Source organism: Ahaetulla prasina, chromosome 8 (genome assembly GCF_028640845.1).
Source record: "Ahaetulla prasina isolate Xishuangbanna chromosome 8, ASM2864084v1, whole genome shotgun sequence".
NCBI classification, from domain to species: Eukaryota; Metazoa; Chordata; class Lepidosauria; order Squamata; family Colubridae; genus Ahaetulla; species Ahaetulla prasina.
Genome location: NC_080546.1, coordinates 89,933,511 through 89,958,826, shown reverse-complemented (window position 1 = coordinate 89,958,826; position 25,316 = coordinate 89,933,511). Strand labels below are relative to the sequence as shown.

At 36.9% G+C, this 25,316-nt stretch overlaps 1 protein-coding gene across 7 annotated transcripts in view; it reads left to right on the top strand.

Annotated features, from left to right (window-relative positions):
* The window catches only part of ATP8A1 (ATPase phospholipid transporting 8A1), a 57,541-nt gene extending 35,613 nt beyond the window's left edge, over positions 1 to 21,928 (top strand). For 5 of the 7 annotated variants that reach the window (XM_058192994.1, XM_058192991.1, XM_058192993.1 and 2 more), the window contains 10 exons: positions 1,494 to 1,568; positions 1,668 to 1,790; positions 3,843 to 3,921; positions 6,043 to 6,104; positions 6,864 to 6,920; positions 7,095 to 7,202; positions 11,689 to 11,777; positions 12,404 to 12,496; positions 15,153 to 15,244; positions 17,331 to 21,928. In XM_058192994.1, coding sequence (XP_058048977.1) covers positions 1,494 to 1,568; positions 1,668 to 1,790; positions 3,843 to 3,921; positions 6,043 to 6,104; positions 6,864 to 6,920; positions 7,095 to 7,202; positions 11,689 to 11,777; positions 12,404 to 12,496; positions 15,153 to 15,244; positions 17,331 to 17,428 — 876 coding nt within the window. In that variant the 3' untranslated portion in view covers positions 17,429 to 21,928. Of the gene's footprint in view, positions 1 to 1,493; positions 1,569 to 1,667; positions 1,791 to 3,842; positions 3,922 to 6,042; positions 6,105 to 6,863; positions 6,921 to 7,094; positions 7,203 to 11,688; positions 11,778 to 12,403; positions 12,497 to 15,152; positions 15,245 to 16,212; positions 16,278 to 17,330 lie in introns of all 7 variants that reach the window. The other 2 variants (XR_009156297.1, XM_058192992.1) reach the window with 2 other exon arrangements.
* Positions 21,929 to 25,316: the final 3,388 nt, after the last annotated feature.

Below are 25,316 nucleotides of genomic sequence, written 5' to 3'. Positions count from 1 at the left end.
TGTCAACACCGAATGAATAAATGAATGGACAGAATATGCATGTCTGTAGCAAGGACAACTGCCTGTCCTGAACCTCATTTCATTGTTCAAGCGTGAGAGCAAGCAACTGACTCAGGATCTTAGACTCCCCGTTACAATGCTTGAAGCCTAGGAAAATCTGTGTGGCTTTTTTTTTTTTTTCTGCCCCAATTGTCTCTTTTTTCTCTCTTGGAATTTTGAAAAACAATTTTTAGCTCAAATAAGTGGTGTCTAGTTACACTTTATGTTTCCATTAAATTGCAAAATTCTACTACAAAACAATGCTAGATTAAAAAAAAAAATACCTGAAATGCTGAACATATAAACAATTGCTTATATTTCAGGATTTGTGTACGCATAGTATATATTTCATGTTTTGTTTAAATATTTTATATCTGGTGAAGTATATTTATTGACTACGAGTTCTTTTGTTAAGTTCCTGATAAAAAGTTAAGTGAGTAGACATTGTTTTTTTAGTGTTTTGCTGCTACGGCTAACATTAACAGCCATAATGTACAATTCTAGCAGCTGGGACAGGTTTGTATGCATTTGATTAAAATAAAATCAATGCTTCCCGATATCTATTAAATTCTAACAATTTTCTTTATGTTAATTACTACGTGAGAGGTTGCTTTCAGGCTCTCCTCTCCTTTCCCTCTAATTATTAGACATCAGTTAATGATCTGTTTAGAATTCAGTTGTTGAAACCAAACCCTATAATTTATATTTCAGATGTCAGCTCAGTATTGTTTTGTTGTGTCTACAGAATCCCTGTTACGCTTTTTTAAAAATCCAGAAAATACAGCCTTGTAAAAAGCATTGCCTTATGCACTGTTAATGTTTTATAGTTATCAAAACATTAATCATAGGCAGCTAATTTAGATAGAAATTTGGAAATACTCAAGATAGTTGGTATTTTGCATATTCAATTGTGTACCTTCGGATATGAAAAACTTGTAAGAGTGTGGCTGAGAAATGCATTAAATTCAAGTAATATTGTTTTGGGATTCTTTTTATCCATTAGTAATTAGAATTAATCTGTTGATTTAACGTCTATAAGGATGGAAATGTACTCTTAAGAAACAAAGGAATTAGGTGCTCGGTTACCTAATAAAAGTTAAATAGATATTGTCTTCATTATTAACTTTTCTGTGACAGAAAGTTTATGTTGTTGCTGTTGTGAACATACTTGGTTAGCAAATATTAGTGATTCCAGTCTTCAAGTTGGAAGTACAGTTGGGAAAAATGTTCATTATAAATGATTTAACCAAGAAGGTATAGTTCAAATTATATAAAATATTCAGGTGGAATCATGCCCAGAGATAATGTGGATCCAAAATAATCTATGTAAAACATTGTCTCAGATGGTCTTTTCTGCCATTAAAATTTCCCCCATTTTTAAAAGATTATTGATTCAAGAAAAGATGCCTTTGAATCCATAAAACTGATACTATGTTTAAAACTCTGTTCTTCAGATATGGTTTGCATTTGTTAATGGATTTTCTGGACAGATACTGTTTGAAAGATGGTGCATAGGACTTTATAATGTGGTAAGTTTTTATAATTAGTTTCTTTGACAATGCTAATAGTTAAAATGTATTTGAATTTTCATTACAAGTTTTTGTTATTATATTTGGTTTGCGCATTAGATGTTTACGGCTATGCCTCCATTGACGCTCGGAATATTTGAGAGATCCTGCCACAAAGTAAATATGCTAAAATACCCTGAATTATACAAGACATCCCAAAACGCTCTGGATTTCAATTCAAAGGTAATTGGAAATAATTTGTAATTATTGCATGTACACCTGTTTAATTCTATTTTACGACAACGTGCTTAAAATCATTTACATATAAGTTTGATGATGATGGTTCCTTATATCTCAGTAAGCTTCCAGTAACAATAAAATCCAATCCTGTCTATCTACTGGGTTTTGTTTTTTGTTTTTATTTTTGAGCTAGCTAGTTTTGCAGAGAAAAGCTGTTCATGAATATGCATAAAATTTTCAGAGCAGGATTTAATGCGGTAAAAATGGACCTTCAGCAAACAAATAAACTATTCATGTGTATGGAAGCGTTTCTTGTTTTTGCTTGTTGGTTGAGACGTTTTTGGGGCTCACGTCAACAGTAAAATTTTCATATTACAGTAAATAAATAATAAATAACGTTCAAATTATTTATCCTGGTTCTTTAAAAAATTTTTAAAAGCCAGTGTGGATCATAGATGCATAATTTCCAAATACTGATGTACTAGTTAAGAGTTTTTAGGATAACTATAATCTGAATCTGAAAGTGTATATTTTGCCAATTAAATTAAGTAGGATTGATTGTATCATAAAACACTCAACAAAGTGAAATCTCTTTAGCTGGTGGTTCTTTAGCTGGTGTTGGCCTTTGTTCACATTATTATTATATTGTTTTTCTGTACATAATTCTCTTCATTAGGTATAAGTAAACCTAAAACAAATAACATATAGAAAGAACACTTAAATATGAACTAGTGTTAGTAATTTCATTAGCACCAATTTAATTAACATCAAATTAATTAACAGAATAATTTTACAGGTCATGTCTTAAATTAATGTGGCTGATATTTTATTTTTTATTTCAGTACCACTTATTTATAGCCCTTTAAAACTAATTAGCTCAGGTTTTGAGTTTCTAAAATAAATGCTTCCTACATATTTTTTCTTTACATTCCTCTTTTGCTAAACAAATTACAGTATAAATAATCGTGTAGGCCTGATAGATCAAAAATAAATTCAGCAATTTATTAACATAGGCTTTCTGCCACAATTTTCACATTGTCTTTTGTTAATACATATAATTATTTTTGAAAAAGTTCAGTGAATTATTCTATTTGTACAGTGTCCTGTTTAGTTTTGTTTTGCACAATTATGAATGTGGTCAAATCCCATGAACCACTCAATTGTAAATGTTTTAGTTATATTTTGTATTTTAGAAATGGATCTAGCTTTTTACTGTTTTTAATTCTTAACAGGTTTTACAATTTCAAATGGTCTGTAAAGACAGATATTTTTGGTTTGATATGTGGAACCTTTAGAATTTTCATTGCCCTAAAATGATGGTGCACAGATTCATTGCGATCAAAAGGGTCAGAGTTCAGGGGTCATGAAGAGAGGTTAAAGGATTAACGTGGCATAATGAGTATTCACCATAAAAATGAAAAAGCGGTCCTAATTTTCTTGGCCCCCACCTCAGCTTTTTCTCAAATAATATTCTTTTGTCAATGACACAGCAAGGAGAGACAAAGGTTAATGAGTAACACAAAAGTTCAAATATGCAAAGTATTGTGGCATAAATTGGATTGTACAACCTTAGCCAGTTAGATAATATTACAAAGATGTTACAGGCAGGGTAGAAAATTTTTTGAGGCAGAGAACATAGTTCTGTTGTTTGAACAATTTCAAGCGATTAATACGTTTCTCTTTAGCACAATAAAGATTGTGATTTGTAAAAGCATGTCATACATTACTACAAAACAACTTTCCTTTTATAGAAATAGTGAACGGGGGGGTTGGGTTTGTACTTACTCTTGACTTGACTCTGTCCCTTCATAAATACATAAAAACACATAGACTTCTCGTACTTATTTGATATATTGTCTTATAATCTTTATTTGTAACATGTTAATCAGGAAAATGGTATAAATAAAAAATGCTTGATGTGTGTAATTAAACTATATATATAATATAAATTTATGTTTTTATATATTATAAATTTAATATATGTGTATAAAAAGTTAAAATTCATAGAGTTACTTTTAACCACAATGACGGTCCTGAATGTTTGTTTTCGCTTAGGTTTTCTGGCTCCATTGTTTAAACGGCCTCTTTCATTCAGTAATTCTGTTTTGGTTTCCGCTACAAGCCATCCAGCATGGTAAGTAAATATTTTTAAAAATTAAAAAGACTGCATTCACACTAGACATGTACGTATTTATTTGTTTGCTTAACAAACTCATATAGCCACTCATTAGCCAGACGGAATAATCCGAATAATCATTCGGAATTACAATCTGAATATAATCTGGGAAGATTATAATTCCAAAAGCTGACGAGGGAAAGTCAAATATGAAATTGAATCCATAAATGTTCAGCTGGTGATTGCAGATGTGCACACGATGCTCTCCTTCCTTGCTTAAAATAGCTACCCTGCAGCCTTGGGATGGAAAAGGCTGAGGGGAAAAAGGTAGGTATTTATTTTTAGCCCGACTCTGACCTACCTCAGCCCTAGAAAGTTGCAACACGTGTTTTTGCCCAGATGCAAATACATTGCACTATGAACGATTGGCAAGCAACCCCTGCATTCCTCCACATAATCTCACAACACACGGAAATATACTAAATACATTTATTCCTCAGCTAATACGATGTCGCCCTTTATGAGAAGCAGGGCTCCTAAAATGGAATTCAGGTAGTCTTCAACTTAACAGCAGTTCATTTAGTGACCGTTCGAAGTTACAATGGCAGTGGGGAAAAAGTGGCTTATGACCGTTTTTCACACTTTATTTATTTATTTATTTATTTATTTAATCACATTTTTATACCACCCTATCTCCCAAGGGACTCAGGGCGGTTTACAGCCTATTAAAAACACAAATACACCAATATAAATACAAGATAAAACACTAATTAAAAAACTTATTAAATAAGGCCGAATTTAAAATTATAATTAAAATAATAAAACCCCATTAAAAACTAAATTAAAATTAAAATCCTAGCCCAGTCCTGCGCAAATAAATAGATGTGTCTTAAGCTCGCGGCGAAAGGTTCGAAGGTCGGGAAGTTGACGGAGTCCCAGGGGAAGTTCGTTCCAGAGGGTGGGAGCCCCCACAGAGAAGGCCCTTCCCCTGGGTGTCGCCAGTCGGCACTGCCTGGCAGACGGCACCCCAAGGAGTCCCTCCCTGTGAGAGCGCACGGGTCGGTGGGAGGCAGTCGGTGGCAGCAGACGGTCCCGTAAGCAGACACTTACGACGATCGCAGTGTCCCGGGGTCACGTGATCCCCTTTTGTGACCTTCTGACAAGCAAAGTCAACCGGGAAGCCAGATTCACTTAAAAACCATGTTGCTAACTTAACAACTGCAGTGATTCACTTACCAACGGTGGCAAGAAAGGTCTGTAAAATGCGGCAAAACTCACTTAACAAATGTCTCACTTAGCAAAATAAATGTTGGGCTGAATTGTCGTAAATCGAGGACTACCAGTAGACTTCTGCTCTTTCTCCTTAACTACAACTTTAGTTAACACCTGATTAAAGAAGCTTTGATTAACAGTTTTTAATCTCTTTGTAAATTTCTTGGGCTGCAGCTTTGATTTTAAAATAATATTTACTGAATTTCCAAAAGTTAAAATACACAATACAAAAAAAAAAAAAAACACTATACACAAAAACAAAAAAAATATAAAATACACAAAGATAAATGCATCAAAATTACATTACTCGTAACAGCTTTTCCTATGTCGGTATCTCTTATCCTATTTAACCTCTATATACAGATTCTACTTCTAAGTATCTCTATAAACCAACATTCTTATTTAAATTATTTTAACCTCTATTCAAAATTCAGTCTCATGACAAAAATCTCTCTTAAGTTTTATGCTTACTCTCCAAGGGCTGCAGCTTTAATGAATAGGTACCACTTGAAGAAACTTGCCGGCTGGAGAATTCTGGAGGTTGAAAGCCACCCATCCTAAAGTTCCCAACTAAAGTTGAGAAAGCCTGGAATTTTTTTCTCTTAACTCTAGATTTCCTTCTTCGGCTTTTTTGCCCTGTTATACAAACATGCAGTATACGTAGAACGTGGTTTCTTACACATAAATATAGCTGATAGTTTATTCATTTGTAGTAGCTGCCCTTTTTCCTTTCTTAAAGTACCAGTCCTTGAGATGTTTGTAGGCAAGAGTTGCTTGGCGAGTTGGCAGCCATATGAATCTTAACAAAAGCAAATAAATTGCGTGCACAATCTCTTAGTTAACGTTGGCGATGTTATTATTTTATAGATACTGTGTTTGCCAGTGGTAGAACTTCAGACTACTTGCTTTTGGGGAATGCCGTATATACAGTAAGTTCTACTCATGTTAATCCAGCTCGGATCTTAAACTGGAAACAGCAGTTGACTTCACGGAGTGCTGCTTAAGCCGCTTAAGAGCCCTGGTGGCACAGTGCTTAGAATATGCAGCATTGCAGGCTAACTCTGCCCATATGCCAGGAGTTTGATCCTCAAGCTTGACTCAGCCTTCCATCCTTTTGCATGGACTAGGTAGTGTGTGAAACCACACACACCCATCCCGTGGTACCCAAGTGGTTGGGGGCCACTGCTGTAAGCCACTATGAAGCAGTATAAAAGTCTTCAGCGCTATTGCTGTTGTTAGCTACCATGAAAGGCCAAATGATTTGGTGTCATTTTGTATGTAACGGCCGTCCTCTTCTTGATCATCTACTTTCAGTCCAGTATTTGTTGTAATCATTATTTTCTTTTTCCATAAACGTCTTCATATAATCAAAATCTTTGGGTGTTCTGCCCCCAGATGACATAGGGGCATTCATTCATGTATTTTTCTGTGTTTTACTCGGGCATCATTTGTAAACGTGCACACACATAGATGCACACTCGCTCACAAGCTGCAGAATATAAGTAACTTGTTTGCACTCCATCTGTATCTGAAGGAAAACGCAGAAGCAAGATAACTATTCCTTAAATTGTGTATTATACAGATGTTAAAATGTTAAACATTTCTTCGATTTTGAAATCGTGTATCTCAATCTTGAGTTCAGTTTTATCCAGTTAGGAAAAGTAACGTCTCTCCTCTTTTATTTTTAGTTTGTGGTCATAACTGTGTGCTTGAAAGCTGGATTGGAGACTTCATATTGGACTTTGGTAAGATAATCTTTAAAATATTATAACGCAAACAATGATAGCAGTTCATTTTTATTGAGGCAACGCACAACACTTAATTACTGGTGGAATTTTTTGTTTGTTTATTCAGATTTACAAAGATACAGCTTTAAAAATATTCATTTACAAACTGAGTTTTTTTCTCTTTTTTTCCAGTTTAGTCATATAGCTATATGGGGCAGCATTGTGCTCTGGATAGTATTTTTTGGCATCTACTCTTCTTTATGGCCAGTAATTCCTATGGCACCGGACATGTCAGGGGAGGTAATATTTCTTTTAATTAACATAAAATTTTGAAAATATGTGTTAACAATTTTCTCTCAAGCAAATGAAATTACTACTTAGTAATATTTTCAACAGTTTAGGATTTCTCCTGGACATGGTAGTTTTTGACATGCTAGCATTAAAAAAATGTTTCAGAAAAGCATTTAAGCAGAAACCTGAAGATTCACCTCTAGGGAACAAGGATAAAAATATTTTAGAATGTTCAAATAAGAAAACGGGGAAAAAAATGAGGAGCAAATAACAGTAAGGATAGCTGGCCAAAGAAGGGTGAAAAAATATAGGTAAAATATGTTTGTCAGAAATATGTATTCGTGGTTTGATGCAAATTCTAATATAAAACAGAACATACATTTAGCAGGGAGTATATTTTTGAATTCTAATGGCAGAAGGGGATACGGAACTAAAGGAACTTTTGATGTGGGTGAAAGAGGAGAGTGCAAAAGTTGGCTTGAAACTGAACATTAGAAAAAAAAAAAACTTGGATCTTGGGAAAGTAGCTTTGGAACATTTTGGTTGATCAGTGTACAAAAATCAAAGTAATTGATATTGGTAAAAGAATAAAAAAATAGGTCATTCCTCAAATCTTCTCAGTAAAATCCATCTTCCAGTTAATTTAAAATTGTGGCTCACAATCAAAATTTAAAAATCCGCGATGCAAGGAAAGAAAAAGTCCAATTGCACTGGTAAGCGCCTATCTAAAATAGGATCATTTTCATGAGTTTATGAAACCCAGTTATATGGAGACTAAAAGCACCTCGTGGGATCAGCTGTTCCTTAAGGTCAGGACTGCCATTGAGGTTTGCATCAGGGGTCCCATCCCCTTGACTTCAGATTGAGTAGAGCTACTAAGAGTATCTCTGTTTGGGAGATGGTGAGTTCTAGTCCCACCTTAAGCATGAAAGCCAGCTAGGTGACTTTGGGCCAATCACTAGGAGATGGTTAATTCGAGTCCCGCCTTAGCCATGAAAGCCGGCTGGGTGACCTTGTGCCAGTCACTCTGTCTCAGCCCAACCAACCTCACAGGGTTGTTGTGGGGGGAAATAGGAGGAAGAAGTATGCACGAAGGCAGGATAAAAATCTTAAGTCACAAACAAGAGAACCAGTTTGGCAAAAGGACCCAAATGCTTCCCGCACGTTTCTGAAAATTGCTTTTTGATTGATAATAAATTTAAGAGGGATCCTTTCGCCCGTTAACGTCGAACAGGTTCTAACACCGTTCGGCTTAACTGAGGCCGACCCACTGGCAATTTGTATTTCTCCGTTATGTTTGCGGGGGGGGGGGGAGGGAGTCCCACGCCAACCTTTCAGCAAGGTTGCGTTTGATTTCCCAAGGCCGAAAAGGGGCCGGGGCCAGAAGACTTGGCAGCGGGGCGGCCGATGAATTTGTAAATCTCGAAAAGGCAGACGGAGTCCAACCCCAGAACAGGCTGTCCCTGTTAGCGGCCATTGTCTACCCTGGATCCGTTTGCTATATTCCCAGCTGACCCGTCTACGGGCAGAGAGATGTGAAAAGTTAGAGACAAAAATGGTTCTGAGCTGAGCCCAGAGGGAGCTTTTCTTTCCTCCCCCCAAGCCCCAAACAGAAAGGAAGGAAAACCTCCGTGGGATTGTGTGTTTCTCCCTCTTCACCCACACACATACAAAGAAGCTTTCTGTCTTTAATGTGAATGTCAGCTTTAAATCTTTTAGTTTTGGATTAACTCTGCAAAAAGGGGGGGGGGAACAAAATCTGACAGGCTTTCAAATATGATGCAGAAAAACGTTTGGTGGTGCTGGGATGGTTGTTTTTTTTTTCCTCCCTCCCTTCAATTCAGGTTGCTCATTTGTGAAGCCAAAGGCTGGACTGAGTGAATGTGGGCGCCCGTTGTTCCCCCAGTTCATCGTTAGCATCACAATGCTCAGAATTAACATCCTGAGACCTACATTATCAATTCTGCTGTTTCACCCAGCAACTTTTAATACAAGGGGGCTCAGACAAGGGATGGTTCTTTGGTGTTTCCCTAACTTTAAAAAGTCATTAAGAACCATTTTTTAAAAAGAAAGAAAGAAAGGAATTCTATTTAAATCCCCCCTCCCTGGCTATTTTTTCCCTTTATGTTTAATTCAGAAATCAGTCGTATTTATCATTTTCTCTTGGTTTGTGTAGCGTAGCTTCTAATGTGGGTGGGGTGGGCCATTAGAAGCTACGCTACACATCAACTCGGTCTTTCTTCTTCAGCACTTTTGCAACACACTTAGAAAAGTAATTGTCCTCTTTCACCTGTTACGGATCTAATTCTATGAGCATCCTTCGTTTCTCTGTGCGCAATAATACCCGGATTAAATCACAGGGAATAGTTTCCACTCCACCTGTAAAGACACTGTATCGCCTCTCTCTCTCCCTCCCTCCCTCCCTCTCTCTCTCTCTTTCTTTTAACACAATTTACATCTGGGCAAAATAATTTACCATGTTGTTACTTAATGAAGGGCAAAAGCGCTTGGGTTGAACCACATTCTCCAAGGGCAAACTGCATCACTGCTACAGGAGAGGGGCCACTGATTGCACTCCTCTGCCCCATCGCCCCCTGCTCCCTGAGCCTTAGGAAAAAGGGTCCCTTGTCCGCCTGGAGTGATTTTGGCGGGGAGGGGGGGGCAGGCTGCAGCTCCAGGGGATTAGCAGGCCTCCTGCTTATTCAGCAGAAGAGTTTAAAAGCTCCCGCATGGAAACTCCGTTTGTCATTTGACGAAGTGAGACCCATCTGTTCCCAGGATTTTGAACAGATACAATGCCAAAAACCCATTCCCAACATCCGTTTATTTTGAGTGTTGTTAGTGTGTACTTCGTATCATACTATCACATCTCAGAACCCGAAATTCGTATTTCATGAAGTCATACGTACACCTGGAGCTAATAAGAAGTGCAAGGGCATGTAATTAGCCCCCCCCCCCCCCCGGCTTTTAAATTACTCAAAATATCTTGAAAATTTCATTCATAAATGTCTGCTTTTAGTGAAGAGCTTAATTATATTTTCAATTATTATAGTGCTTTCAGGTAATCCATCTACTTCTCTGGAGAGTGAGTAAAGGATTATGAGCTGGTAAATAAAAAACTCTCAGTTCACCAGCAACTGTTTTACAGATTTTATTCAGCATATTTTATCCTACTGCACAAAATTTTCCAAAGCAGTGGTATCCAACAATAAAACCATGTAATGATTACAAGGTAACCAAAATCATTTTAAAAAGCCATTAAAAGTAACCCTAGAATAAAGATCAAAACAACCTGTATCCAAACAGGTTGCCTATTCTCCCCCCCCCCAAAAAAAAAACCATTTAATTATTATTTTAATTTCTAAAACAACTCACTAGCCATTGATTCTGGGTGGCTTAACAAACTATTAAAAATGGCAACCCTGAAGAACATCATAATTCCGACAGTGAAACAATACATTGCACTAGATGCCCACAGAGATTTTCTATTGAATTTTAAAGGTCAGTAGGCATATAAATTTTTGCAGGAGAAAAATATACCTCTTTCAGCTAAAACCTATACAAAACCTTACTGTGTCCCCTCCACTTCTGGGACCGTCAACGCCACGCCAGCCTATGGTTTTCCTCTCCAGGCAATGAAACACTAATCACAAACAGACTCCGCTGCAGCTAAGAAGAATTACTTCGCTTCGGAATCTCTGGAGAAAATAAAATACATTTTTATGGCTGGGAGCTCATTTTTTTTAATGTGGGATCCTTGCTGCGTTCTGAGCTGGGTGGCTTTCTTGCAGAATTTCATTAACCGACTAGGTAACATCTTCAGTGCTAGAAGAGAAAAGGGGTTTGCGGAGTGGAAGAGAAGGAGGAGAAGGACTGTGGGATCCTTGGTGCTCTCTGAGCTTGGTTGTTTTCTTGCAGGCGCTTCATTACCCAACTAGGTAACTTCATCAGTGCCAGAAGAGAGAGGGGTTTGCAGAGAGGAGGAGGACTGTGGGGTCCTTGGTGCTGTCTGAGCTTGGGGGTTTTCTTGCTGATGTTTCATTACCCGACTAGGTAACACCATCAGTGGTAGAAGGGAGTGGGATTGGCTCTCTTGTTTGTGTGTGTACATACATACACACATAACCACTTGATGATACTACCTGAGTGGGTTATGAAATGTCTGCAAGAAAACAACTGAGTTTAGAAAGCATCAAGGACCCCACGGTTGTCCTCCTGCTCCTCCTCCTCTCCACAAACCCAAACCCTTTCTAGCACTGACCACGTTCCCTAGTTGGGTCACGCAATGTCTGCAAGAGAGCAACCAAGTTCAGAAAGGACCAAGGACCCTCCCCGCAGTTCAACCCTGAGCTACGAAATACTCTCTTCTGTTGGCACTCGGTTTTTCTACACAGCTGACTTATGATTAAGCTCTCCGCAGAGATTTTATTCACCATCATTGCAAATGTTTCATTGTATGGGTTGTTTTTTGTGTTTTGTTTTTTAATCTATATAGGCCGTGATGTTGTTCAGCTCCGGAATCTTCTGGATGGGCTTATTTAGTATTCCAATGACAGCACTGATATTTGATGTAGTATATAAAGTGTAAGTATGATATAATTAATATATGGTCTACCAATAATTAATCTGTCCATTTGTTAATTGCCTAAAATTACAGTGCAGGCTTCACAGCTACCCAGGACAAAATCCCATTAGTTCAACAGGATGTATTCCTAAGTAAGTGCATTTAATGATGCAGTATAATTATTGGCATATCTTCCTAATTAAATACAAGCTCAATTAGATTTACACATGTATAGAGAATTGACTCCTTAGTCTACTAAATTATGACCTACTTTTGCAGATCGTACTTTTAGTTGAGATTACTCTTCAGAGGAGAACAATGTATATACTGTATTATCACAGTTTTATTATATGAAAGTATAAAATATTAAAAGCAAATATACTGTATGAGTACAATGCTTCTTTGGAAAATATTAATCCCCAGTTCCCTAATGGTTAATCTCAAAAATGAATGAATAATCTGCCTTCTCTGTGGGCTCCACTATAGTATAATTTATATTCTTTTTTTTTAGATAATGTTATTGTGGGACTGAATTTAACGTTACTGGGTTACATTTAATTTTATACTGATATCTGCAGACAGATAAAAAGACTTAGAATTATAAAATGAATTAACTTATATACTTATATATTAATCATTCTTTTAGAGTGAAGAGGGCAGCATTTAAAACCTTAGTAGATGAAGTTCAGGAGTTGGAAGCAAAATCACAAGACCCAGGAGCTGTTCTGCACGGAAAAAGGTAGAATATGATTCTCAGTCATTTCCCCAACCTTTGAATATTAGCATTCTATTTATGTCTCTTGAGTTGACCTCATTGCTTGGAGTCTGAAATCCACGTCATAAAGGTTCTTGGATTAATTTCGCTCATAAAATGAACCAAATATTGCCTTAGTTAAACATTCTCTTCCAATTAATTCAATATCCACTTTAACGATGCAACTAGTTCAGCATGCTGAGAGCAGCTTGGATTAGCTTATAGCCTGTCCCTATTGCATCTAGTCAGTTAAGAGGGCTTATTTCTATTAATAGGTAATTATGATATGTATATGTCAGTGGGCCTGGAAGGGAAGTAGTTGAATTCCTAACCAGAAGAGAAGGAGCTGTTGGAAACAAGGGGCTTCAAATGGCTGCACACAAAGATGCATTTGAATATACCTGAATATTAGCTTCTGTTTGGGAGTAGCCCTTTACCTTGCAAATTTATTTATTTTTTTGTTTAAAAAAATTCAACTCTTCCTTTCCTCGGAGTATTATTGCTTCCCTACCATTATTTCCATGTAGTATTGATTCTGCCTTTTCTCTTGGCTTCCTCTCCTAGTGTAATTACAGTAACAAGAGTAGTCGCACACTAACTAGGATATAATATATTATAATAGTAATATAGTTACAGAGTAACTATAATATCTAAGTAGTTATGGAGCACTTAACAGTAATTATTTCATAAACATACAATTCAAATTGATGTTTCTGGTGTGGTAGTTTATAATTAAATACCATTTATCATTTTAATATCTTTAACTCCCCTCCTAACCCTTTGCGAGATTAATGTAGACTCAAATACGAACACAATATAGGTATAGTAAAATACCTTGCAGCAGTTAGGGGGTTTCACCTGTGTTTTCCAAACCTGTGGTTATTTTCATTCTTTTTATTCTTTACAACTTTCAGCAGAATGATGTAAAGGAGGGAAGAAATCAGGAAGGCATAGAACAAAAGCTATCGTTAAAGGGATGGAAGAATCTTGAAGCCACACTAGGCATACAGAATAACAAAGTGGGAAGGGACCTTGGAGGTCTTCTAGTCCAGCCCCCTGCTCAAACAAGAGCCCCTATACCACTCTGGACAAATGGCTGTCCAGTCTCTTCTTAAAAGACTCCAGTGATGGAGAACCCACTGCTTCTGGAGGTTAATTCCACTGGTTAATTGTTCTAGGTCAGGGGTCTGCAAACTTGGCTCTTTTAAGACTTGTGGACTTCAACTCCCAGAGTTCCTCAGCCAGCAAAGCAAAGCTGGCTGAGGAACTCTGGGAGTTGAAGTCCACAAGTCTTAAAAGAGCCAAGTTTTTCAGACCCCTGTTCTAGGTTGAATCCCTCTACTGATCTTCCAGCCGTTGCTTCTTGTCCGGCCTTCAGGTACTTGGAAGAGTAAATCAATGCCCTCTTCTTGGTGGCAGCCCCTCAAATATCGGAAGCTGCTATCATGTCCTTCTCTTTGTTAGACTAGACATTCCCAACTGCTGCAACCGCTCATCGTATGTTTTAGACTCCAGCCCTCCAATCATGTAATTTATTTCATTCCTATATTTTGATTGCTTAGGATTAAGTCCAGCGGTTTCCAAGAGACACTCACTCAATGAAGTTTGACTTCCCTTTCTCCATTTTGCAGTTACTTCCAGCCTGCCCCCTGCCCCATCCCCAAGCTTCACCCAGGGCAGGGGTCTGCAACCTTAAACACTCAAAAGAGCCATTTGGACCCATTTCCCACAGAAAAGAAAACACCGGGAGGCACAAAACCTTTCCCGTGCCTGACTATTTCTTGAGCGGCCCCGAAACTAGCATATGTAGTTCTGTTTTCTTCTGAAACTTTTCTTTTCTTGGATTTATCCATGGCTGGCCTACCAGGGGTTGAAAAGCTCAATAAATCGCATGGCGGTAGGTGTCGCAAATTGGCGGTTGTGACGTATCTTTTGAGTGACAGGGAGCCGCAGCAGAGGGGTGAAAGAGCCACATGCAGCTCCAGAACCCAGGGAATTCCCATCCCTGAAAATTTGACAATAACATGGAGTTGGTGCAAATGATGTGAAGGGAATGCATTGGCACCAAAGATCCAAAATTACTTCTCTCCCTAGTTTCTTCCTGGATGCCCTCCATGACAGCAATCTGACCATCATCAGTTGCTTATTAAGTCCTAACATTCAAATGTTTAAGATAACATTAACAAGCTCTGATTTATTCCGTTAAATCGTCAACCAGAAACGTATTTAGATCCTAATGTAAAACATACCAAAAGTTTGTTTGGTGCCTTAAATTTTGAGGCTAAATCTGCAACACTGATTTAAAGCATAAAGTAAACAAAAATAACAATCATTTTTCCAGTTACAGTACTTATGAAGAGCCTGATTGTTGTGAAATATAGAACTAGTAACAGAAAATCTACTGGCTTTAATAATAGGAGCTGAAAAAACTTTTCTTAAAGTAGCGTTGCCAATAAATAATTCCATTTTCAGTCCCTAAGTAGCTGTATATATATACTAATGTTAATGTGTGATATCTGCCATTGGTCATTTCCAATATTCTGTTCAATATTTGTTACTGCAGTCTGGATTTCTCTCCCCCCCCCCCCAAAAAAAATTTTTTTTAGTGCATTTTATAAATTTGTCACCTTTTTTTCCCTAGCTTAACTGAAAGAGCTCAGCTATTGAAAAACGTCTTTAAGAAAAACCACGTCAACTTGTACCGTTCCGAATCTTTGCAACAAAATTTGCTCCGTAAGTATTTGAGGTGTGCCAGAAAGCAACAAAAAGTCAAAAGGTCACAAATAGCAGCAGAGTCTTATCAGAAATTTTGCCGACATGCTGATCAGCTCACATATTATTCTAAAGTCTGATCTGCCCACTGCCGTGTAACTGATTTTCAACTACATTGAAGGTTTAGAAAGTGAAAAAGCAAACGGTAAATATTTCAAACAAATAAGCAGATGAAATTTTCAAAAATTCAATTTTAAAGAAAATTAATCTCCCAGTCTACGATTATATCATTGAGGGACTAATTACATAAAAGGGAATAAAGGGTAAATAAAAGAAAATTGAGAAGGGTCTCTTTAACAAAAGGGTCTCTGTGAAATCTTCTCACCTTCATCTGTCTCACATGGATTCAGAGCATCTCTTTGGAATATTTTCTTGCTGGAGGTGAAATTATCCCCCATAATCCTGGCCTTCCAGCAGAGCCTAAAAATCTGGTCCTGGGAGTGGCTGATGGGATAGAGAGAAGATTCCCACCCTGTGTCGCTGGCCCTCTTGGATTTTAATATCCTATTTTTCTCATTTTAAAATTAACTCTTTTTTTTACTTTTTATTATTCTGTAAGCCATCCAGAATCATTTTAACAGTGAAATGACCCACATATAAATCTAATCAATTAATAAAATCTCTTGATCTCCATGAGCAGTTTGGATGTTCCAGTGATAGCCTGTTAGGCCAACAGATCTCAATGTGGACTAGATCTGATCCAAAATGGCTCAAATGTCCTGGCACTCTAATTCCTTCTTGGAATTTGGCATTTAAAAGGATCTAAACTTGAATCCGACTTTTTTAATCATGTCACATTATCAATAAATGTTCTTCAGAATACTGTTCAGAAATTCTGCAATTTGTGGCTCGCCAAATCTGTTATCCTTTCCTTCCTTTTTCTGTGCAAGTCTCTAAGGTTAGCCTGAACAAAATGTTTCTCGGTGCAGGCAGTCCTCGACGTACAATCACAATTGAGCCCAACATTTCCATTGCAGAGCAAGACAGTTGTTAAGTGAGTTTTGCCCCATTTTACAACTTTTCAGAGCTGTGGTGGTGCAGTGGTAAGAATGCGGTACTGCAGGCTAATTTTGTTGACTGCCGATTGCCAGCAATTCAGCAGTTCAATTCTCACCGGCTCGAGGTTGACTCAGCCTTCCCATTGATGTGGATAAAATGAGGACCCAGATTGGTGGGGGCAAGAGGCTCTGTAAACCACTTAGAGAGGGCTAGAAAGCGCTGTGAAGCAATATATATGTCTGAGTGCTATTGCTATCTTCTTGCCGTAACTGTTAAGTGAGCCACAGTATCAGTATCAGAGTTCCGATTGATGCCCTAATTAAATCATGAGCCTCGAGCCAAGCTTCAAAAGAAATCCAATTATTTATTAGGAGTTTCATGTTCACACTTTCCAAGTGAAGCCAACTCTGACGTCACTTAATTTACATCCCAGCTCTGACCCTGTTTCCCCCCTCCCCCCAAGTTATGTCATCAGTCACATTCTCCAATGAAGCAGTTTTGAGGGTTGTAGAGATCACTTCCCTCCAGCCACTGTGGGTAACCGTGGAGATGGCCTTGACAGGGAGATGGCTGGAATATGCTTTTTATTTTGACTGAAATGCTCCCTCTGTAGCTGCAAAGTTAATTTCCCATCCCCCTTGCCTATGGCAACTCAAGAGCAGGTCAGGGATGTTTTGGGAGTTGACATTAAGTCAGCAACACAGTTGTTACATGAATCTGCCCCTCTCCCCCATTGATTTTGCTTTTCGGAAGGTCATAAGAGGTGCTCACACAACCCCCAGGACCCTGCAGCAGTCATAAATATGAGCCATTTGCCAAGCGTTTCAATTTTGATCACATGACCAGACGATGCCGCAACAGTCATAAGTGGTCACAAATCACTTTTTTTTTCAACGCCACTGTTAACTTTGAATGGTCACTATACGAACCATTGCAGGTTGAGGACTAACCTGTTATTTCATTTCCGTGATGCTTTCAAAGCATTTAAAAGAGCGTTAGAGCGATCCCCACTGTTTCTCGTGTACAACCCAACTCTCTCCACTTCCAGATGGATACGCTTTCTCGCAAGATGAAAATGGAATCGTTTCGCAGTCGGAAGTAATAAGAGCCTATGACACGACGAAGCAGAGACCCGACGAATGGTGAAGAAGGATGAAGGACCGAAGTCGCAAGAGTTACAGTATTTGCCATATCCAGCCAAATTAATGCATATTTCCTGCGTCTGCAAACACGGTTGAGTAACAAGATTAGGGGCAGTTGTAGGTTGTTCACTCTTGTTTCTTGAAGTTCGTGCGTATTGAGTAGACATAAGCACTGTGCAACTACACTCTTAACACACCATCCCTCAAAATTTTCAAAAGGGACTTAGATTTTGTAAAACAGATGCTGAGAATTATCCTGCAGCCTTTTCAAACAGCTAATTTACAGTAAAGATGAGTACTACTCCTGTGTAGAAAGAGAGAGAAAGGTAAAATATTCAATATTGTGCACAGCCAAGTTTGCTCAGCATATGCTATACATTGAGAAGCAGAGCCTTTGCCAAGGTATATACATGATGAAATTAAATATAATGAGCCTTTGATTTCCACAAGTGCTAAAGAACCATTTTAATTACCTTAATTCATGTGACGGAAGAAAAACCGCAGAGCCAAGATACTAAGAAGGAATTGAGTTAAGTGAGCTTGTTTGCCAAAGAAATTCCACGTCTCCTCCTAGTCCTCATTTGTAAAACCTAAGTGGTAGCGATAGGTGTCCGACGACAGAATTGCATGTTCGATACTCTGTACTTGAAAAGTTTTACAATAATACGAAAAACTGATAGGATTTGGTTTTGATGCGTTTTAATTTCAGATCTGTAGTTCCTTTCACCTTTGGCCTTACAGAAGCCTTTCTCTCTTTTTTTTTTTGCGTCCATTCTCTTTTTCACAGAAGGTGTACATGCAACACAGCATTCATTCATTTTCCTCTTGTCAGGAGTCTGTATCTTTTGAGATTTGTTACCTGCTTAAGAGTCGCGGCGTGACATTTGTGTGCGAGGCTCAGGTATTCCTCCCCAGTGCGTATCGAATTTTCATTTTTTTAAAAAGCAATGGTTGCTTGTTGGGATTGGCAAAGAGACAAAGATGGTGCCTTAACTAAGTTTCCTGTTTCCCAAGCAGGCGTGAACACTGTCAGACAAGAAAGAACCAACTGTATTAGCGACTGTTAGGTGTAATTCAGACCATGGTGCACTGCATCCATCCCCTGTGGTTACAGATATATAGGCCCTATAAAGAAAAGCCAATCCAGAATTTTGTAATATTTACAGAAGTCAGAAACTGATTGTCCTTAATGGATTGGGGTGGAAGTGTGCTTGAATATGGAGATTTTATTTACAGAGCATTTTATATATAAATTAGTTTACTATAAAATAATTTACCTTATTAGTCATGATAATCTGGGGGGGAAAAAAGAATCGACATTATCAGTTTACCACTATTACTATACTATTCAGTTTGCACTATCAAACAGTTTATTTGGGGTATTTAATAAATTCTGTTTGTACATTCCCAAATTTGATTTAAATTAAAGTATGCAAAAGTTTGAGGATTTAAAATAACAAGGTTTGTGTATGTTTTAAATAAAAAAGATTTTCTAGCTAGTAATGTAAAACTTCCCTTCTCATTAACTGAAATGTTTTGAGCAAATGTTTTTAAATCTTGTCATTTTGTAAAATCAGAATGAGAAAGCCTATTAAATTGCAGCCATTTTTCCACTATGCCATTTCAGTTTATCTATAATATATTTGATATAGGCAGTTCCATGTATAATTTCTGTGACATGTGCAATTAATTTAACTATAGACAAGCAGAAAAGTTATGATAAATTCAGTATTTCTGGGTCATGTTTCTATTCTTAAGTCCATTTTTAAAAACTACTGTGTAATAGAAACACTACTAAATATTGCATATACATGAAATATATATATCTATATGATTTAAGTATAGTCTTTTATACTTATTTCATAATTGTGCTCATAGTATAAAGTTCTCTTCCTCTGGCTAAGCAGAAAATAAACCGATAATCATTAAAACCTGTTACTGAAAAGGACTTTCAATCTTATAGCCTGAAATTGCCTTCAGGAAAGTTATTTCTGGCATGGATAATTAATACATTAATGAGAGCCACATAAATTGACCTGCAGTGCACACATATACCCACAAATTCACTTCATCAAATATACACAAAATTAAGAGTATCTTTTTAAAAAAAAGCCTGAATTACTGCTTTATATTAATTAATTGTGCCTCGTCCACCACAAAATACTCCTGAAGCAAATTATTAAAATAAATAAATAAATACTGTAGCATGCTTGCGGTACAGTTTTTAGCGGTGTATATTTCTTTTAGGCTCAAAAAAAAATAAATTTAAAATCGCATAATAATCGAGCAAAGACTGAATAACTTCCCGTTGGTTGCTTCCGGTCTAATGCAGAGGCGTCCAACCTTGGCAACGTTTTAAGATTTGTGGACTTCAACTCCCAGGACATCCCAGCCAGCCATGGGGAATTCTGAGAGTTGAAGTCTTCAAAGTTGCCAAGGTTTGAAGACCCCTGATTGTAATGCAAGCTCCTATGGACTCTGACAGGGGGAATATTTAGTTCAGCCCACAGTGTCAAGATATACATATCAGTATGACATATCAATTGGGTCAATGCTACTCCATTCCCAACAGCATGAAACAGTTTCTACTGCCCGTCCTTCTCGCGTCCTTGGTGAATCTCGACGAAGGCATAAATCTCGCATACTAGCTAGAATTCAGGAAACGAAATCCTCCCAATTGCCTAGCCTTACAGAAATGGTAGACCACGTCCACTGCCAGTGATTATATATATATATATATCGTATATTTTCTTTTTAAACATGCCACCCTTTCAGGATTGTCAGGTTCTCCCATTTCCTAACCCTCTAAGGAAAACTTTTTCACACGTGCGATGCAATATTTGCTTAACAGAAACTTATGTTTTGAGAGTATAAAGTGAATGAGAGGATTATTTTGTCTGTCTTGTGCTGTCTTTAAGGGTATAGAAATGTTTGGATTGCAAGACAAAGGACATTTTCAGATTTCTGAGAAGCTAAAAACCCAAGTAAACTAGAACTTTTAGAATAAGTCAGGATGTACAAACCATATCTAATTTGCAAGCCTGTACTTCTCATTTGAAAGAAAAGCTTTCAAAGTGATTCATTACACTGTAATGTAGAAATATATATTATAATATAATGTATATTTAGGGATGTTGGTTGATGTGCATATTTTATTCAGCTAGGTTGTTGTTTTTTTAATTTTCCATTTTTTCCATTTCGTTCAAAGTGATAAAAATTACATTTTTCTTTGTTACCTAAATTAAGGAAATTGTACATTATGTGTATATTATGTATTGTGGAATATTTATGTTAAGGTTAAAAAAATTCATCATTGAAAGTATCTGGTACCATTCAGAAATCAAAAGAATGTCTATAACTGTGTATTATTTTTAATTAAATGATTGTAACGATGTGGTACTATTTAACCAGAAAAATCAACCAATTGGATATACTTTGTGAAGCCATAAGTAGTCCTGTTTTCTTAGGTTAGACTTACAAAAATAAATTTTAATAAAATATAATAGTTGTATAACGATAGAGGAAATGTTTCCAAAAAAACATAATACAATCTCAACTGGGAAGAAATCTTTTTTTTAATCAATTAATCTTAAATTGCTTACTTGCTTGTCAATTGGACCATATGATCTATTTTTTCCCCTACTGACTTCTATATTGTGGAAAAGCAATTGTTTCAATTAAGTTTTAGTAATCTGTCTGCATGTCACAGTGTGAATCTGAACTGATGCATGCTTGTGCTGTAAAACTCATTATTTCTTTGTTAGTTGAAAGAGGCATCAAAATTTATATGTTTGGTAAGGAAAAGTGAAGTGTTGGTAAACAGCTAGATTGCCGACTTCATTTTGTTAGCATGGAATGTCAACTCAAAAGCAACTACACAGTGAAAGTATTCTCAGACCCATGAAACCGATTGAAATTAGTCGATGAATTACGGTGAAAATAGTGATGTATCTACTTGCTTTTTCAGTTGTTTCAAAAAAGACTTGCAGCCATTTAAAAGTTTGTAATTGCAAAAAAAAAAAAAAAAGTGGCCCAGATGTGTAAAAGCTAAAAAAAAAAAAAAAATCATGTTTCAGTGTTGTTCTTTTTACCTGTTCTACAATTTAAAGCCATAATGCATTAACTTGGTTCTTTGCTGCGATTTTCATGAAGTGTTTAAAAAAAAAAATAGGGACTATATATAATATTTAGGACTGCATTCGAGGTAAGCTAGGATTTTTTCCACTCTCTTTAAATCATTACTGCTGAAACTCCTTTGGAAATGGTGATGCTGCATGAATGGAGAGAATTTTTTTGACTCCGTGTTTATGGTAGTTTTCTCAGGTTTCGTTTTAAATGGATGTTAAATGCACTGTTTTATAATGTTATTAAATTTTAATAATATATTCACTTCTATGCAGTGTTACATGTCATTGGCATTTGGTGAATGTGCATGTTCTGAACTGCAAATTTTAATTGTTTTGTCTTCTAATTGTTAAAAAAAATAAATTAACCTTGCCATTAAGTATACTCTGATGTTTACAGTATCTGCATCTGAAACATATAACAATGTCTTCGGAATTTATTTACACGAGGTAGCCAACAGGTCTGAAATGTGGCATGCATTCCAATACATTATGAAAGCTTATCAGACTGTGATACATATATCCATTTTTAATCAAAATATGTCTCTATAAACTTGTAAGGCTAGCTGGTTAGCATAATTCAAATCGTTAGAGGGGTGGGAAACCCAGCAATAATAAATAAGCACATTATGTATTGCTAAATTGGCCATTAATAATAACTATACTTTGCACGTTCTTTCCTGAGGATGATGCTTGTCAGAACATATGAAGGAGAGATAGGAAAAAAGTCCGAATCAGTAAACTTAAACCTGTCGTTGAGAAATTAAAGGATTCGTTTCTTCCAGCGTGAGACAGGACAGACAATTCCAATAAATCAACAAAGTGAAAGCAACCATGGAAGAATTATAATTATTATTATTATTATTTTTTTTTAACGCAAAGGAACAAACCCCAGCAGGGTATCTCAGCCCAGGAAGGGATGCCAATAACATACAAGTTGCAAAATCTGGCCACAGTTTCCATCTGCTGGTTAAGAGGAGCTGCAAGTCCAAGGAAGACCCTCAAATTTTGAGCCATCTCCAAATGGTGGAATAGAAGCCCATTCCGAATTAAAGATTGTGTCCCTTTACAATGGTACGATCCCCTACTGAAACCAACTCCATCCTGCAGGGATTCAATCTCTGCTTCTCCAACCCTCCGTCCAACGTCATCCGAAGTTGAGGTGGTAGCTAGGTGTTCCTAGTGTTACCCTCTTCCAGAGTGGGTTCATGTAAACATTAAAAAGAAAAAAAGGATGAGAGAAAGGGGTTAAAAAAATCCTGGGCTTTATGCAGATCTCGCCTGACCTACCACAGCCCCTGAAGGAGGAGAACCACCAACCCTAAACAATATTAATTAAAATTTGCACTAAGAATGGAAGGGGAGAAGAGAGAAGGAAAAGTAGAAACTGAACAGAACTAGAAGAGAACCAGAACAAAATATGAGTGAAGAATAGAATAGAATAGAATAGAATAGAATAGAATAGAATAGAATAGAATAGAATAGAATAGAATAGAATAGAATAGAATAGAATAGAATATCGGAATAAAGAACGGGATAGGATAGAATGAGGAAAAGAGAAGAGAATATAAACAGTTGGAAGGGACCTTGGAGGTCTTCTAGCCCAACCCCTTGCTCAGGCAGGAAACCCTATACCATTTCAGACAAATGGTTGTCCAATCTCTTCTTAAAAACTTCCAGTGTTGGAGCATACTGTACATTGAGGGGACGGGACAAACCCCTTTTGGTGGCTTATGGGTGACTCCAGCGCACTACGGCTTCTTCAACCCATCAAGGTGAACTATTTATTTGCCAGGCTCATTCCACAGCTGAGGTTGAACTTCTCCCCCAGGTTGTGGGGGCCGGGGGGGGGCAAGGAATTTTGCAGATTACCCTTCGTGGTTTCGTACAATGCCTGAACTCCTCAGCCATTCGATTTTGTAAATCCTGAATTATGGAATAGTAAGGATCTTCCGTCAGCTGGACCAGGATTTGTATGGAATGCAAAAAAATCACACTGCAAACCTAAGGGGGAGAAGGGTCCACCTTCAAGTGGGGGGCGGGCTTCCGTTTGAAACTACAAACTTACATAAACGATGGCTTTTGTTAATGATTAATGATTGGTTCAACAAACCACATTTAAAACCAGGGTTTGGTGTAAGAGTGTGTAGGCTGGAAGGAATAAATACCAAACATCCACTATGCATTTTCGATAATAATAATTTCATTGCTGGGTTTAAGTGTCCATTTATTATATCTGAAACTACGTTGAGTTTCATTCCTCTGCCCCACACTGTATTTTTAATATAAAAATAAAACCAAGAAATTATTATTTAGTTTTGTCATCTTAACGCATGAGGTTTAATCCTAGGTATTTATTAAAAAGACCCACTGAAGACGAGGCATTAGATATAGAATTGCAATCTAATTACGGTAGTAGAAACATGAACATATTAATATATTAATACTTAAAAGTCAACCATAAATACTGCTTCAACATTATTTCTGCACAGATGACATTAATCTTTTAATGCAAAATAAGCAACAGCATAAATTCAGCAGCTTGATACAGAACTTTACACCGTTAAAAAAAGAACATACAAAATTGTAAAAATGATATTGTGTCAATTGAAACGATCAACATCAAATAAGCATATGAAATGATTTATGGGTAGAAAAACCGATAACCACTAAAACATTTAATGTCATGGTTTCATTTTAAAATTACAACTCTGAGACATTATTCTATGCGGTGCTAATTTGGGAAGTAAAAAATATAGTCCCGTTTACCCCCGTTTCTGTATCCAAAGCATACAACAAAATACAAATCAATACCATTACTGAGACAATGTGTAAGGCTGATAGCGCTTTAAGCATTTTACTTTAACGCTAATCCTCAATTGAATTATTTTAGAGATATTTTGAGATGACTTTCAATCTCATCTATTCTATGACACCCCGCGCTGGCAGATCTAGTTTAAATCTGATTAATAAAACTTGACTTGCAATGAATTGACATTCTAGCTGCGTTGTTGCATTTTCATGCAGTGATGATATCAGATGAAACTATCTCACAGGTTCATAAATATAAGAAGCCTTTTTCTATCCTTGCATATTCAGACTTAATCTAAAATGAACATCTTTTTTTGACCCATATTTGGGGGGGGGGGAGGAGAGAATATTCCCTGTTGCTGTCCTTCAGTTATGTGAATAAAAATCCAGAATAAAATTTTGTCTGTAATGATCATTGTCACAAAACTACTTCTGTTCCCCTCGCCCAGCCTCAAATAAAATTCACGGGTGCGATTAAATATATATTGCAAACAAGGTAGATTTGTTGCAACCTAAATTCTAATTTCCCTTCAATTCGTCTTAAAACAGTTTGTCACTCGCTCCATTTTCCTCTGCAAATTTTTTAGGGGGATGAAATTGATTTAGTTTTCTGTTTCTGTAACTCTTCCTATTTGGGATTTCTTACTGAAATCTCCTAATATGAGATGGTGATAAACTTATTAAAAAATAGTCTGACAATACATCAACAGAGTTATCAGCAGAATTTGTAAATAAGTTCCATAATTCGCCAGTCTCCAGAATTTACGATTTTACTAAGTTAATTCTCTCCATTGTTTTGCTGAAATTTCTACTTATTTCCTTTTTTTTTTTTTTAGGTGAGCTTTGTTTTAATTTCTTCCTACTTTCAAAGTGCCCTTCTAACACACTAGACGTAAATGGTGAATTTCTTCCCTTATCAAATCATAATTGATCCAATTGAGATGGTCCCTTTTGATT